Source organism: Chelmon rostratus, chromosome 9 (assembly GCF_017976325.1).
Source record: "Chelmon rostratus isolate fCheRos1 chromosome 9, fCheRos1.pri, whole genome shotgun sequence".
NCBI lineage: Eukaryota > Metazoa > Chordata > Actinopteri > Chaetodontiformes > Chaetodontidae > Chelmon > Chelmon rostratus.
Window position 1 is genome coordinate 12,448,650 of NC_055666.1, and position 16,354 is coordinate 12,465,003.

The 16,354-nt window shown below is 43.7% G+C and overlaps 2 protein-coding genes across 2 annotated transcripts; both read right to left on the bottom strand.

Moving 5' to 3' along the window:
• Positions 1-2,180: 2,180 nt before the first annotated feature.
• On the bottom strand, positions 2,181-3,308 carry LOC121612024 (5-hydroxytryptamine receptor 4-like). The gene has a single exon (XM_041944770.1). It carries the CDS (start codon positions 3,306-3,308, stop codon positions 2,181-2,183), a length of 1,128 nt encoding a protein of 375 aa, XP_041800704.1.
• A 535-nt stretch (positions 3,309-3,843) lies between these two features.
• On the bottom strand, positions 3,844-15,273 carry LOC121611466 (alpha-1A adrenergic receptor-like). Its single transcript, XM_041944039.1, has 2 exons — positions 14,008-15,273; positions 3,844-5,081 (listed from the first exon to the last, which is right to left on the bottom strand). The coding sequence occupies exons 1-2, from the start codon at positions 14,975-14,977 to the stop codon at positions 4,516-4,518; spliced, it is 1,536 nt and encodes a 511-aa protein (XP_041799973.1). The 5' UTR covers positions 14,978-15,273; the 3' UTR covers positions 3,844-4,515.
• Positions 15,274-16,354: the final 1,081 nt, after the last annotated feature.

A 16,354-nucleotide genomic window follows, 5' to 3' on the forward strand; every position in this document is an offset into this window, starting at 1 on the left:
ATATATGAAGCTGGGTAGCTTTCTTAGCGCTGCGCCTACCCAGCAAATAGCATGTAACCTCTTTTAAAACCACAACTTGTTTTTTACACTGTGGTATTTGAAAGGATTAAAAACATGAACAAACACGAGGATTAACCTTTAGACAGAGCCAGCTGTTTCCCCCTGTTTTTTGTAGTTTATGGAGGAAAGCGAATAAGCCTATTTACCAAAAAATGTCAAAAATATTCCTTTAACATACCATGCCCAGTAATTTCATCTTTTGGAAAAAATATTTAGACTTGTCACATTTGATATCTAATTGAATATTTAATATCCAAATTTTGTTTTTCTGCATTTTTTTTAAATGACTGTCGACAAACTGGTGATATTCAGTTGATGCATGGTGAGACTCTGTGTATGATGAGTATTTACAACTACAATTATTTGAATGTCCTGTAGATCTTTCACATACAGCTGACATCTTGGTGTGCTTTGGTTGGTATGTTACAAATGGAGTTAAATGGTTTAACAACAAACATTAATACACTGTGATAGAATGTCGACATTACCAATAAACAGTAACACTGATCATTTGGATCTGCTTCAAAGAACGACAAGAAGAAGTTGCCTCAAGTGATGTCACTTGAGTCAGTGTCAGGTGAGGTTTAAGGCCACAGCCACGCTAACACGTTATTTTAAAAAGTGCATAACTTTTGCTATGTTTACATTTGTGTCCATGCATGCCGACATCTTAGAACTCCTGAAACGGAGACTTTTGGAATCTCTGCTCGCCACGTTTTAATTTGAGAACTCTGGGATTGAACTTGAAATCGATGATGCAGACTCACGTTTGCTTCCTGATTAGGTCTTACCAGTCACGGCGGGTCCTTCCCTGGTATGTCATGACATGGGACTGTTTTCTGAAAGAAACTGAAGGACATTAGCCTGTATGTGTGTTTGCAGTTAATTCAACATGGATAATGAATTACAGGCATTGCTGGTGTTGAGCTAAAAAGCTGTGAGCTTACCAGACCTCTGCAGTCCGCTCCTGATCTCTGCTTGAGGCAAGAGGCTCGAGGCCACATTAGCCGCTATTAGCATAATGTGGCAGAATCTGCTGCCAAACTGTCTGTAGTTGAATTGCATTGTGGGTAACAATATCAGTTTAGACAGGGCATGCTGCCTCAGTGACACAGTGAAGAAGAAAGTAAAGAAGAAACTAAATTTAATATAATAAAATATAGTTTGTGATATCTTTGAGGTGTCAAAGAATGCACATCTCACAGATGATATTACACAACTATTTCTGATGTATCGTCAGTGTTATCCTGGGTCTTGAAACTACATAATAATAACAGAAAGCATGCATGACAAACATAGACAGTATATAAATAGTGAATGGAGCTTCTGGGTCTGAAAAGTGAAGCCAATACAGAAATGCCTGAAACCTATATTCTTCCTAATTGTCTGCAGGGGTGACTCCACTGGTTGCAAAAAGAAGTCTGATTGTATAGAAGTCTATGAGAAAATGACCCTACTTCTCACTTGATTTATTACCTCAGTAAACAGTTTCCTAATGAGTTTATGGTCTCAATCACTAGTTTTAACCCATCCACAGTACAGCATAATGTTCAGTTTGGAAATTATGTTTCCATTTAAAGTAAAATAGATGACAAAGCAGGGTATGCTTTAGGGCATGGCTTCCTTGTGTTACTGTCACTGTATGTCCTTGTGTTCTCAGTCAGATCCAATCAGGATAGAGGTGTAGCATTGCGCATCCTCCCAAGCTCCACCCACTCATCCAAATATTGTCAGACTCTAATGATGACTATGACCATAATGCCAACTCGAGGCTTTAAAAATGGTAGTCCACAAAGCAATGGATGAGGTCATGATGGGTTTACGCTTGGTGACAAAGTGGGACATGTAGTTTGAACAACTTTGCTGTTTACCAGGACGGAGAGCCTATAAAGATGCTATCAAATTGCCTTTTTTGAAATGTAGGATGCAGTGTTTTTTGAGTTCAATTCATACTCAGGATTAGACATCAAAATATCTCGGGCCTCTGCTGCACCAACTTTAACCAATCAATCGTTCATGGGACGGATAAATGACTCACTAATGATTATGGCAAAAAAAGCCAAAATAACCATCCCATCCAACAAGGAACTGGCTAACATTATGAGGCAAATACACAATTATCATCTTGAAATGGTCTCCAAGGTAACAACAGTATGTGCTTGTCTGCCAAAGACTGAGGAGTCCAAACCTGCTCTTAAATGCCTCCCCAAAGGCACACAGTCAAGCATGACTGCAAATACATGATGGTAGTTCTTGTTAAATAAGGCATAGAGGAAAGGGTTCAGAGATGAGTTAGCATATCCAAGCCACAAGGAGGCCTCCAGGACCAGGGAGCTGACACTGTAGCCCTTCAGAGGATGGACCATGTTCACACAGAAGAAAGGAAGCCAACAGAGCAGGAAGACCCCCATAATCAGACCCAGAGTCTTAATAGCCTTCCATTCTTTCTTCAGAGAGTATCTTTCCACACGACCTTGGACTCGTCTGCCGGTGGCAGTCCTCACGGGGCTCTGGTTAATCTGAAGCTGCCCAGTACGGTGATCAATTGCATGGATCCACCTTCCCTGTTTCTGGGCAGCCTTGAAGATTTTCCCATAGGCAAACAGCATGAAACCCATGGGAATGAAGAAGGTCACAGCCGAGGTTGCAAAGGCATAGGGGACTTGAAAAGAGACCAGACAGATTTGAGTATCCTGCTGCGCGCTGCTGCTGACCACAGCAAGAGGCGGCTGAGTGTACGTGCCGAGGGAGACGCACAGGGAGGAGATGACCAGAGGCAGAACCCAGCAGAGCAGCAGCAGCATGGCCACACGTCTGGGAGACATACGGGCAGCATAGTGCAGCGGGTCGCACACTGCTATGTACCGGTCCAGTGCTATGCAGCTGAGATTAAAAATGGAGGATGTACAGAAGGTGACATCGAGCAAGAAATGTGCTCGGCAGAAGCAGTGCCCAAAGTGCCAGCTGTCGATGGACCGCACCAGACTAAAAGGCATCACCAGCACGGCAACCAGGAAGTCTGCCACTGCCAGGGAGACCACGAAAGCATTGGTGGGCGTCTGGAGGCTTTGGAAACGGGCCACTGCAGCCATGATGAAAAGATTTCCCATGATGGCGACGATGGGGATGGGCAGGAGCAGGAACAGCACACCAACGTTAATAGTGGCACTTTGAAATAAAGCAGAATCACTGCCATAATTGGTCAGGCTGTAGTTACCTGAGGTGTTAGTCCCTGGCATGGAAATCATAGTGCAGCAGGGAACAAGCCATCAGCCGCTCAATATAAATCCACGTGGTTCAAGTAGATGCCTTGTCCTTCAGTGCTGATCATGTCTCACCGGTTAATCTAAACATGTCTCTGTTCCTTCACCACAGAGAGCTGCATGTCCTGTGATGTGTACCGGACACTGCCTGCTTGTGTGTGTGTGTGTGTGTGTGTGTGTGTGTGTGTGTGTGTGTGCGCGTGCATCCAGCATTGATCCACTGACAAAACAAACCCCATCAGGAGTAAATGATTAACTGGCATGTACCAGGAGTCAGCGGGCCGTGAGGTGAGTGAACAGGTAGGTATATACAGTCAGATGTCTCATGGCTGAGCTGTGAATGAAGGTCGCTGCCTATAAACAATAAAAACCTCAGTTTTATCACTCCTCACTGGAAATGTTCCTTTAAATAACAGCCTTATATTTGCTCTTCACCTCAGATGGGGACACGGCCAAATTTAAATACGGTCATTGATTGTCTTACAGAAAGCGAGTTTGCCTCCAAGCAGCATTTGAGCAACATTCTGTTTATTCATGTTTCCATCACATTTTTAATATTGATATTCAGAACTTTTTGAACATCAAACATACAAACAAGATGATATCTGATGATTGTGCGCACAGCAGATAAACCAGGTTATACTTTATTTCCACAACATACCATGACGAAATCAAGTGACTGCAACAGATATGTGATCATTTGTCTTATCACACGTTTTACATGAGTCAGGTTCTTTGTCATGTTCAGTCTTTTTACAGGGCAGACATGGATTTGGAGCTGAAGGGCAGTGAAGGGAAAGCTGTGTTGGGTATGGTTCCTTTCTGAAAAGGTGTCCTTTTTCCTTTAAATTATTTTTTTGTTTTATCAAGATGCATGCACTGGTGTTCCAGTCCCAAAGAGGGCGGCGGACAGTGATTTTGTCTTGAACATCTCACTGTTCATTGAAAGAAACCTTCCTGTCTATGTCAACCACAGATACAGTAACATAGACCATATACGTCTGATACAGCAGCATAGTCAATACTCTTATCGTCACCTCAAACTGACCACTAATGACAATGACAGTCCACTGATGAATGATCATGGGACCATGTACAGTGAATGCAGCAAATCTGTAAAACCCTACATCCACACTCAGTTTGTGACTTTAGTCCTGATAAGGAATGAACAAGTCCCAGGAGGACTCAGCAGTCACACCTTGTCATCAGGCACGATGCTTTCTTTGTTGATCCCTCCCCTGCCTCGATTCTTCCCGAAGGAGAAAGAGAAAACACCACCAGTCGTCTCCTCATCTGGTGCCCCTCCTCTTACCTCCCCTCTCTGCGCTCCCTGCTGGCAGTCTGCAGGGCTGCCAGGCAGCAGGTTGGGTGTGGAGGGGGTTGGGGTGGAGGCCCCCCAGATGTATAATGTCTCCCCTTCGGGGCAAGGTGGGAGACCCTTGCTCAGGTAGCTGGGGCTGGGACTGGCTGAGGAAGGCAGGGTACGCTGGCTGCCGTTCAAGCAGCTGGAGTTGTGATCCGCTGAGCCTTTGCGTGAGTGTCCAGAGGAGCTGAAGTTGGAGGAGCGGTAATTGTAGGCCTTCCAGCCAGGACGCTTACGCTGGTGACACTGGCATCTGAGGATACGAATGAAGGCCAGCTTGAACTCGCGATTGTAGCAGGGGTAGATGATGGGGTTCAGGCAGCTGTTGAAGTAGCCGAGCCAGAAGATCACTTTGAAGAGGACATCAGGCGGGCGCAAGTTCACATTAAAAGACCCTGGAAACAGTAGAACAGAGAGAGAAAATGGAGACATTGAATTCAACCATTAGTAGGAAATGGCTTAATACAGACAATTCAAATGAACCCCTTAAAGACCCTGGAAACCTTTTTAAGGAACAGCTCTTTACTATGAGTGATGGGATCTAACATGAACACAATCCTTTTTTCATGTTTTAGTCTTTCACGTTAAATGTCTGACTCGACTGTTGTCTCTGTGCTTTTTTCACTAGTTTGAGGTGCTCAGCTGGAAAAAAGGCGATGTCATCTTTTTCTGTGCACCAATCACAATTTAGCAACATTTCAATCAAAATGGGGTGATGGTTGTGTTGTTGTTGCTTATGTCGCTGGCACCGTCAGTCAGACCTGATCAAACCACACCCACACAGATTTTTTAAGTGTTAAACTTTTATTAAATAATGATTAGGGGTGTTTTTTCTACAGTAACTTAAATGTTGATAGTTCCTTATTTAATCATGAATAATTCATGTTAAATAAAGTTTTCAAACCAAGTTTTCTCTGGCTTTGAAGGAATACTTGAGAAACATGCTTTCGCTTTTAAATTTTTTTTAAGATCAACATAAAAAAAAATGAGAAAATCAATTCCACTCTCGTGTCTGTGCATGAAGCTAGAGCCTGGAAGCGATTAGCTTAGCTTAGCATAAAGGCTGGAAGCAGGGAGACAGCCCTAAAGCTAACACGTTGAATCATGTATATTTAACCTGCACACAAGAAGTGTACAATTAAAAACCTGTGGTTTTAGGGGGAGTTGTATGTTGCTTTCAGAAATGAGACACATAGACATGAAAGTCATGTCGAGCTTTTCATCTAACTCCCTCTAAACCCTTAGTCCTTACAAACACATGTTCAAAGTCTGATGCCAAATCTGTTGGGCAGAATTTTGAGGAAATGTGTATCAAATGATGCACCAGACATATTTCCATTGGATGGAATGGTCCAGCCATAAAACACATGGGTAAAGGCTTGTTTGAACATTTCACTCATGGGAAAGAGATTGTTGTTTCTAAGTTTAAAGCCACTTCAGGGGGAAAATAAGTCATGATCAGAAATGCGCAGATCCAACTTTTTGTCTCCAAATAGCCAGAGTGACGATGCGTTACCAGGTCTCTCCTTTTCTCACATATAAAGTTTGTATCTTACCGCTTGGAGGTCATGAGGTCAGGAATTGCTGTGGCACTAAAAACTGAGTTGCTCGCCTGCTGTGACTGAACGAATCAGTATCGCATCAGCGCTTCCTCTCTTGAAATACATTTACTGGCCTGTTTGTTGATCTTCTGTCACTGTGGGTCATATGTCACCCAGCAGGTGGCAGCATTGATAAAGAATACTATATGGCTTTACAGTGAGGTTAGACAGGATGTGAACCACAAGATCGAAGGACCAGAGAGGACACTCCATTGCACATGTTGTTTATCATCAAATAAAGACCTTGTGCTTCCTTTTCAAAAAACGAAGCAAAAGCTCTGTCAGAGTTCATATGGAGGACTTTCATACGAACACAGAGAGAGCGGGATAACCCTGAATTCCCCTCTGGATGCACTGAGTAGATGTTTTAGTTGGAATGAAATGGCAGCTTATTCTCCGAGAGGTTATGGAGGATACGTTGCCACGGGAAACTTTCCCTTTTTCACACCTGTAGAAGTGTCAAGAAGTGTTGTCGGTGCAAAATAAGTGTACAGGTACGGAGCCGAAGCTGTGTGTGCATATGTGAGGAGGTATCTTGTGACTCATCAAGATGTTTTTTCCCACAAATAAAGGCAACCCTAATAATGGAGATGACTATATTACAACAGATTGTGGAGCATGTATGCTATTGAGTGAGTTTAGCCTGTGTCAAACTGCATTAATCTACCCCTGTGGTGCCCTTTGTCCTCCTGTGGCCAGGCTTAAATAGAGGGAGAATATCTTACAAGCTAATGAGGTTAGAGGGGGAAGCCTGGAGATAAAAAACAGGGAATTAATAAGCAAGTGTGAAATTAGTGTGAGGGAAAGAAAGACTTAGTGTGTTGGTGTGTGTGGGCAGATGTGAGTGAAACTGCTTTTACACCAACCCACATTCTTACATTATTATTACATTCATGGAGAGGCTGAGGATGCACCATAATCTCAGGCTTTGAAGTGTGAAATTACCTCTGGTAACATATTATAGGTAGACAGATAGACGCCTCAGCCTGCTTCTTCATGAATATCAGATCAACAGCTTTAATACTTCTTTTAAGTGGTACCAGGTTTATTATATAGTACATAGCCAAGGGGTGAAATTTACTATTGGATGCAATAAATGAAAACAGCCTAAAGGGAGTTGTGTCTATTTAATTAGTAGAAAATAGTCAAAAACATCCCACGTTGTTTTGGTCCGATGCCACAGAAACCTGTGCACGTAGCTGCGACGATGCAAACTTGACATCACAGAGGGTCTATTGCCATTCAAGATCCAGAGAACACAGACACACACACACACACACACACACACACACACACACACACAAAGAGATACACACAGAGTCATGTTTCCACCACATTTCTTTGGCTTACAGTAACGCTAAAGCTCAAAAATACTTCTCTAACTCTAACCTCAGCTCTAAGCTTTACCAAGCCCTAACCTTACCCCAAGTCTTCACCTTAAAATTTGATGATTTATGTAATAGGGACTTGTGTTTTGTCCTCATAAGGTACGCTGGTCCCCACAATGTGTGCGAACAGAGTTATGTTCCCACAACATGAGTAATAATGCACGTGATGCACACACACAATGCTCCAGTCAATTAGTCCTGGAGGAAAGTGAGGAAATGTCAGTTCCAACTTTCATTTAGCGCTCAGGAGAAAGAGGGGTCGTCCACTAATCAGAAGGTCGGTGGTTGATCCCCGACTCTTCCAGTCTGCATGTCGAAGTGTTCTTGGGGAAGATACTGAACCCCTAATTGCGCCCAATGGGCGAATGTGGCATGTGTTGCAAAGCCACTCATGCTCCTAAACAACAGCTCTACAAGCTGTGTGTGTGGGTGTGTGTGTGTGCTGTCTGAAAGTGTCCTGGCCTCCTGTCCTGCAGCTGAATGGATCTCTTCTCAGTGGCTGGTATTTTCACATGCTGTTTTCGCTTTTGGACAGCCACTTAAATGTGTTATATAACCGTGTGCAGAGTTAGAACTTTGTCATTCCTACATTTCTCTCTCTCCTTCCGTCCCCCTTTCGCCTCTCTTTGATAGTAGTTGGTTGCAAATAACTGCCGGCATCACAAGTCTGACGTTTTCTCTCATTCTGGTCCAGCAGATCACAAATGTAGAAAACAAGTTGAGCATTTGCAAGACTTTAACCATCAAGCGTTTCGTATTTTTACATGATAAATGTCACAACAAGTTCTTTATCTGTTTGTTAAATCATTAGTTAATACATAAATGTATGTTTTTTCCCTTTATCCATTAATTTTTACAATAATTTTCTCAATCAATTGTTTAAAAATAGTGAACAATGTCCATCAAAATTTGTCCCAGTCAACGGTGACCCCTTATCATTGTTTGTTTTGCACAACCAACAGTCCAAAACCAAAATATATTTTAATTTACAATGATCTAAAACAGACTAAAGCAGCAGATCCTCACTCTGGAGAAGCTGATACGAGAGAAGGTTTTGCTTCAAATTGACTTAAATGATTAATCAGTTTTCAAAACAGTTGTTTTTCAGTTTTGTTACGTGCCATGATGCATTATTAAGTTAATTACCTGTTTTCTTTTCTTTTACAGGCCTGAGAACTTGTATGTTTGGGTGAGATGGGTAAGTCATATTCAGTGGCAGAACAGTAGCACTGCTCGTGGGACAGATTTAGTGAGGAAACCCAGCTTGTGGCTCTCTCATACTCAAATTCCCAGCTGGGGATTGATAAAGTTGATCTTATCTTATCTCTTGATTCAGTCAATAGTTGATATGCTGGAGAAAAAATACTGTGCATGTACTGTGATGCTACATTGAATTTATAAGCCTCTCAGGTGGGCTAGATGAGCGGCATCTGGAAGGGCAAACACAGCTGTGTGGCTCTACCTGCCTCCCACGAAGGGCCCTCTGAAAATCCAGAGGCCTCAACACAGACCAGCACGTTCCTGCGCCTCCTTTCTGCACAGGAGCAGGATAAAAGTGTAGGAAACACAGACAGAACTGTGGTTCACAACAGACCTTCCTGTGGGCCAGATATGGCACATGTTTGTGTGTCTAAGTTTTGTGTGGACGTGGTCCGTGTTTGTCCCTTGAAGAGTGTTTATGTTGACAGGCTATAGCATAAACAGCAGAGGATGCGAGGTCTTGGCTGTAAGACAATGGTATATAGATAAACGTGGGAGGGTTGTTTTTGGTGGTCTCTCCCCTTCTGTTAAGAGAAAGGTTTGCACCTCCTTCCTGAGGACAGGCACACGTACACACATCTCACGGTGAAACACAGGAACATCTTAACAAAACAAGGCATCCTGTTATTCTCACTAATTGGAAGAGGCAATGCCTATTCTGTGCCATGTACAGCACACACACACACACAAACACACACAAAGTCGTGTTTCCATCATTTTTGGGGACATTACATAAACTTACATTCATTTCCTGGAGGCCTACCCATGACCACAACTTACCTAACCCTAACCCTTATCCTAGTCTTAACCTAAGCCTAACCTTAAATCTGCATCCTAAAATTTGATTTACATTGCAGGGACTTGCGTTTTGTCCCCATAAGGACGGCGAGTCCCCACAATGTGACTGTGTAAACAGATTTATGTCCCCACAAAATGAATAATACATGGTCACACACACACATACTGTACATACACACAACCTCACATTTCCAGTACTTCTGAGGACATTACATAGACTTACATTCATTTCCTGGAGATTTACCCTTAGCCTAACCTGAACCAAGTCTCCACCCTAAAATTGAATGATTTACATTGAAGGCCTGTGTTTTGTCCCCATGAGAGATCCGAACAATGTGACTGTGTGAGCAGATTTATGTCCCCACAACAATGTTACTACACTCCTCACTCACTCACTCACACACACACACACACACACACAATCTGCTCTGAAAACTTGCACATCCTGTTTCACAGCACACCCATAAATATGATTAATATGTCTTAATCAAAAAGGACAGAAGTGTTATTGCCCTTGCAGATTGCTTTCAATGAAATCATCGCATGAAGCTATTTCAGGAGAATTGGGTTGACATCCCAGGGACCCTGACTTTCACCCCCGCTGCCCTGTGGCCCCTCCAGCTCCGCTCTGCCACCTCCTTTCTTCTTCATCGCTTTGACACTAAGCACTCTCATTATTTCTCCTTTTCAGAAACCATTTCAATTACCCCCTGAGCGGCAGGGGCCCGGCCAGATCGTGTCGCAAAAAAAACAAAACAAAACGCATAAATGTGAGATGCACACGTGCACACAGACACAGCGTCTCCTCAAACACATGCATGGGGGAACAAATGGTTAACAACCCAAGGTGTTGGTTTCTCTCTCACATGCGGGCACTGCTTGCACCAGTTGCTATTTGCGAGTCCTTTACAGGATATTATTGCCTGCGCTGGGTGTTAAAGAGCCGTGGGACAATGTGTGCAGTGAAATAACGCGTATCCCCTGAGGACTGGTGATCAGAAAAAGAGCTCACTGAAACAACTGAATGTAGACGAGTCCCTCCACTGAACCTTAAGAGTTCTCCATGTTTTAAAAGCATTTATGACAACACTTTAATGCTTATAATAGTCCTGTGTTTGTGTTTCCTAAACTTGGTTTCGTGATTAGTCCATTAATTCAGTGAATCAGCAATTAATCAGCATTTTTCAAGCACAATTCAGCACCAATTTCTGAACTGTGCTTATATACTGTAAGTACAGTAAACCCTAATCTATTTTTTAATCAACCATTTACGTCATTTTGGTTATTTGTATTTGTTTGCTACATCAAAATCAATCAAATGTTGGTTGTAGTAAGTCATACCATTTTTTTGACTGCTCTATAACATCAAATTGAAATATTTAAATATCATATGTATGATTCCCATATTCCCCTGCCGGTCAGCATGAAATACATCTTATCCTTGGAATCTTTGTTGTCTGGACTCGAATATAGAGAGATTTCATTATGTGATACAAGAATGTGTTATGAAAAAACATTAAATTTAGATATGTCTCCCTTACTCACAAACAAGCTAAGCAAGACAGGTCAGTGAGTGTGTGTGAAATTTTGGGCTGTTTTTTGTCCAAGGAAGCTCGCCTGGAGTAACACTAACTTAAAAACTTTGATGTAATGTTTATAATCTCGAAGTTTGTATACCTTACTTTGCTCCAAGTTAAAGGCGTAAAAGGAGACACTGAAATCGAATGACTCAAACTGAACTGGTAGCTGCACGTTTGCCATTTATGTACAAAAAGAAAACAAGGTCTTTACAGAATCTGAAAAGGTTAGATCAGAGGGAGAGAGTTCACATATTTCTTTAAGCTGCATATGTTCTCAGGCCAAGGCCCCAGGGGTCAGCGGTCACATCTTTACAAGCTTTTAAAGGCACAGTCTGTAATTTCCCCCGCTGGGGATCTCTCAGTCAACGCAATAAAGGTGTTTGATGACATCGTGAAGTAGCGAGGTATCATGGGAGTTGTCGTCTTCATTATTAAACAGCCACTATTGCAGATGAAAATGAATAATCGTGCTTCATCTCAAGGGAGCAACACAGACAACAGTAAACACCAGAATGGTTTTAGCTTGCTGACTTCCTTCGTCACTCCCTGACGCATCATGAGGTGTTCCCCCAGACCTTATAGCAACTAGAGGGGATAAAAAATTCATAACCTTGAATAAAACGTGTGTTTCTCTGGATTTGTGCATTGATGGAAAAGTTTGGGCTAATGTAAGTCCACAACTCAACAAAATATATAATGCACAGTAGGTCTAGTCATTTTTAGAAATTGTGATGTAGAAATGTTACATGTTATACCTTTAATTCTTTAAAAATCAGAGGAAGGAGGAGAAGCAGCCACACCAACACAAACACTCCAAACACACACAAACATATGTTCATACATCTACATAAACACAGACGTTTTCAGCACGCCTCCCCACACGGACACAAACAATACACTTGTCACACTTGTACTACTGCCACCAGCGCGCACACACCGCCAACCAGAAAGCCCCACATTTGTTACATATCAGTGACCGTGTGCAGAGGAAGGAGCAGGGTAATAACAAGTGTGAGACAGGAAATCCCACTCTGTGGGTGGAGGCTAATGAATGCAACGCCAGGAGAGCACCGCTGCCCTGTAAGGCTTTAAGTATTTAAGCTCAGACGAGTCACACAAGAGAGCAGAGGCGCAAAGTTACATTGAAAAACAACAACATCTCCCACAGATCTCTTTTTGGAAATAGAGGAGGCTCTGACATTGAAGAGAACTGCTCCGGTGTGCTGCACTGACATAGTGGATATGGTAGATGCCAGAAGGCTGCTAGACTTGTTTATAGACTTTTCTTTCATGCATCTCGGAGGCCAGTTAACAAATAGCATGAAATAAGGTTGTGTGGTGCTTTGTCACTATGGATCAGTATGCTACACCAGAGACCGAACAGGCAGACATACCCTCTGGGGTTTCTTTGCACTTTGTTGATTAGTGTTACATAAACAGGCCCCTCCTGAGCCTCCAGCCCCCCTTGTATCTGCCCTCTGAAGCCACTCAGGATCTGGAAACTGGAAATCAAAACTTTGCAAATTCACATTTGTTATGTGCATTTGGTATCTAAGAAAGCCTCAAGGCAAAATAATCCTCACTATGTGACCCTGCCCCAGGTTGTAATGTGTGTGTGTCCCTGTGAGGATGTAATTGGCTGCAGCTTGAAGCCAGGGGCATAAACACATTCCCATACGACCACAGTAAATGTATACACAAACAGGCGCATGCTGATAGACAGACACAGACTTCAAGATAGCATAACCCACAGTGCTATATGGGATCAATGCCCCGGCAAACGCAATGAGGCCAATGATCATATAAAACACAACAGCCATGGTTGTAGTTCAGACTCAGTCATTAAGGCTTAATGTTGTCTTAACCTTCTCCCCACTTCACCGCAGAATATATTGTTTAATTTCCTCTGCAGTTTTTTAAACAAGCATGACAGCGGGGTGTTGAATGCTTGCCAGTGTCAGTGGCATCAGGGAGCCCCAGCAGGCCCCACAGGCCTCTGAATAAACTGACCAGAGCGGAGAGAGGCCACAGTCTTCGCTTGGCACGCTCGAGGAGTGTATTTGTTGCACCAAGAGACTCGGGGGATAATGCAGAGATAACACTAATAATGTTTGGACGAGCTTGAGAAGAATTCCTTCTCAGTCTCTTACAGGCATATTTTATCCCTCGCAGGCCCTGAATTCAGAGACTGTAATGCTGGTGCAGCTTTGGCGTTGTAGAGAGAATGGTGCCAAATTGGAACATTTAACAGCTGGTCCAAACTTTAAGTCATAAAATATGACACCCACCGACTTAATCACATGAAGAGTCTGTGCTCTACTATTTAATGCTGCAATAATATATGGGTGATGTTACTTTTTTGATTCCTGCAGTATATTAGAACCACAGTATATTAAAGCCCACTCACAGGTTTGATGACAGTGCAGAGCAGTAAATGCTACCCAGGAGACTTTACCATTGCCAGCTATAGATATGATTTACAAGCCCTGCAGCAGCCAACTGTCTCATTTCTAACTTTCCACACCTCCATGGCTGCAACATCCTCTCTGCAAGTCTCATTAGCTAATTGAATATCGTGAAGCTTTTAGAGAGCCGTGAGGAAAAGGGGTGGTGGTGGCATTTTTGGAAATGGCTAAACATAAATTTCCTTCGGCGGTGTAACACACCACAGTATGAACGACCTGTTCGACCTACCTATGGGCAAGGCGAGAAAGAAGGGCAGCCAACAAAGCGTAAACATGCCGACCACAACTCCCAAAGTTTTTGCGGCTTTCTTCTCCCGGGAGAATTTCAGAAGTTTCACCGTGAGGGAACTTCTCGCTTGGTGTGCGCGGCCCTTGCCGGTGGCTGAATTGCCGGACTCCTCCTGCACCTGCGAACCCTTGTGGATCCTGAGGGTCAGCTCACTGGAGTTCATCCTTTCGCGCATCACACCGGCTTCCAGGTTCTTAGTGGTCCGTTTGGCGACTATGTACACCCGGCAGTACATGGCCAGAATGACGACGAGAGGGATATAGAAGGAGCCGAGGGAGGAGAAGAGCGCGTAAAACGGCTCCTCGGTGATGGGGCAAACTGTGTCGTCCGGCGACGGCGGCTGCTTCCACCCGAACAGAGGTCCGATGGAGATGACTACCGACAGCGCCCACACCCCGAGCATGGCCAGCAGAGCCCGCTTCTCCGTCACAATGCCCGGGTACTGCAGTGGGTGGCTCACTCCGATGTAGCGGTCGATGGATATTACGCACAGGCTCATGATGGACGCGGTGCAGCACAGCACATCCACCGCCGCCCAGATGTCACAGAAGATCCTGCCGAACACCCAGTAGTCTAAGATCTCCAGGGTGGCGGACACCGGCAGCACCGTGGTGCTCAGCAGCAGGTCGGCGATGGCCAGGTTGATGATGAAGTAGTTCGTCGGGGTGCGCAGGTGCCTGTTGCACACCACCGAGAGGATGACGAGGATGTTGCCCGCGATGGCGAACACGATGAAAGCCCCCAGGACCAAGCCGAGCGGGATGGCTCGGGTGAGGTCCACCTCGCTGGGCTCCGTGTGGTTCCCACCGGAGCTGTTAGTAAAGTTGACCTGGGAGCGTCCCAGAGTCCCATCGAGTTCCGAGGAACCATTTTTCCACAAGTTTGTGACATTGTCAGTGATCAGACTCATTTTGACTCAAGAGGTCCTCCATAGCAGGTTTCAGATCAGTTGTAACTGCAACTGCAACTCACGGAAGAGCTTCACAAAAAATAAATAATCGGTCTAAACGGCCTAAGTCCGCATGGTTTAACTGCGTCTTTGCTGTTTCGTCTCCAAATCAGCGCGGAGAGAGAACGCTCTGTGCAGCCGTGCGCTCCCCATGCACTCCTTCTCCCTCCACTCTCCTGAGGCTCAGTGGAGAAGTGAGGGGGGCAGCAGTGATCTCCTGCCTCCTCTGCACCACACACAGCTTTGCCATGCACTGACCAGACATATCTAAACACGAGCATATGAAGCGCGCAACATTACACGAGGAGCCGTGACTCCACATAACACGCGCAACGTGTATTTGCATCATTTTACGCATCTATGCCGGATGGAGTAAATTTGCGCGTTAGCTGAGAAGCGCCTCTTTGGTTTCCTGTGCTTGTTTTTCTTCACTGTGGGAGGGCGCTTAACTGGACAATTACAAGTGAAAGACTTTTGTGCCAAAACCATCTGAACATTGTTTTCAGCTTGCAGCTTGAAGTCCCTAAAACGGCGCTAGAAAATAAGATCATTTATAAAACAAAAAAACACGACTTAAGGTGTGATTGAGCATATATAAATAACCCTTGAAAAAAGATCTACTCAGTTTCCATCTATGTGTGCGCCTCAGAAATATTTTACATGTTTAGGCAGGCAACTTAAAAGGTCAAGCTTTAAAGGTCAAATTGATTTAAGTTCAAAAGTAGATAACACAGCCACATACAGTTCTGTCTGCTTTAACAGGTATTTCTCCCCTTTTTTGGTCAAATGCAGGAGTTCCTCAAAGTAACCTAATTTTGGATAAGAGCTCAGTTAGTGAGGAGTGACTGATTTAATGGGCCCAGTCCAGAAACATGCACATTCCTGAAACTGAGGTTCCTCCTGTTTAAGAGCTTTCTGACGGCTCATGATGTAACACGGGTGGAGGACAAATACTGGCAAATGCTTCTGATGAAAACCTGTGAAAGAGCTGTAACCTTTATGATTCAATGTAAAAAAGAGAAGCATCACATCTCTCTTATGAAGAGTCTTTAAAGCGCTGAAGCTGCTTTTATTCACACACCAGATTGCACTTCCTTAAATTTTGCTAAAATCAATGTGTTTAATGTGTTAATTCTCAATATTCATTCTGCATTCTTCATGCAATGATGATAATAAGACTGTCTGTAAAGGCAATCTTGATGGGCAGTAGATGTTTATCTTTTCACGCTTTTTATCCAACTAAAACCTTGGTCTTCAGTCTCTACGTCTTTGTATTTTCTTTACTTCTTGTCCTGCTCTGTTTCACTGCTGTGCTCGTCGCGCTCAGTTTTTAGCTCT

Coding starts and splice junctions, on each gene's coding strand:
- LOC121611466 (XM_041944039.1), bottom strand. CDS start 14,977: ATGAGTCTGATCACTGACAATGTCACAAACTTGTGGAAAAATGGTTCC. Junction 5,082..14,007: donor CTTTCTCGCCTTGCCCATAG/GTAGGTCGAACA, acceptor TACTGTTTCCAG/GGTCTTTTAATGTGAACTTG.
- LOC121612024 (XM_041944770.1), bottom strand. CDS start 3,308: ATGATTTCCATGCCAGGGACTAACACCTCAGGTAACTACAGCCTGACC.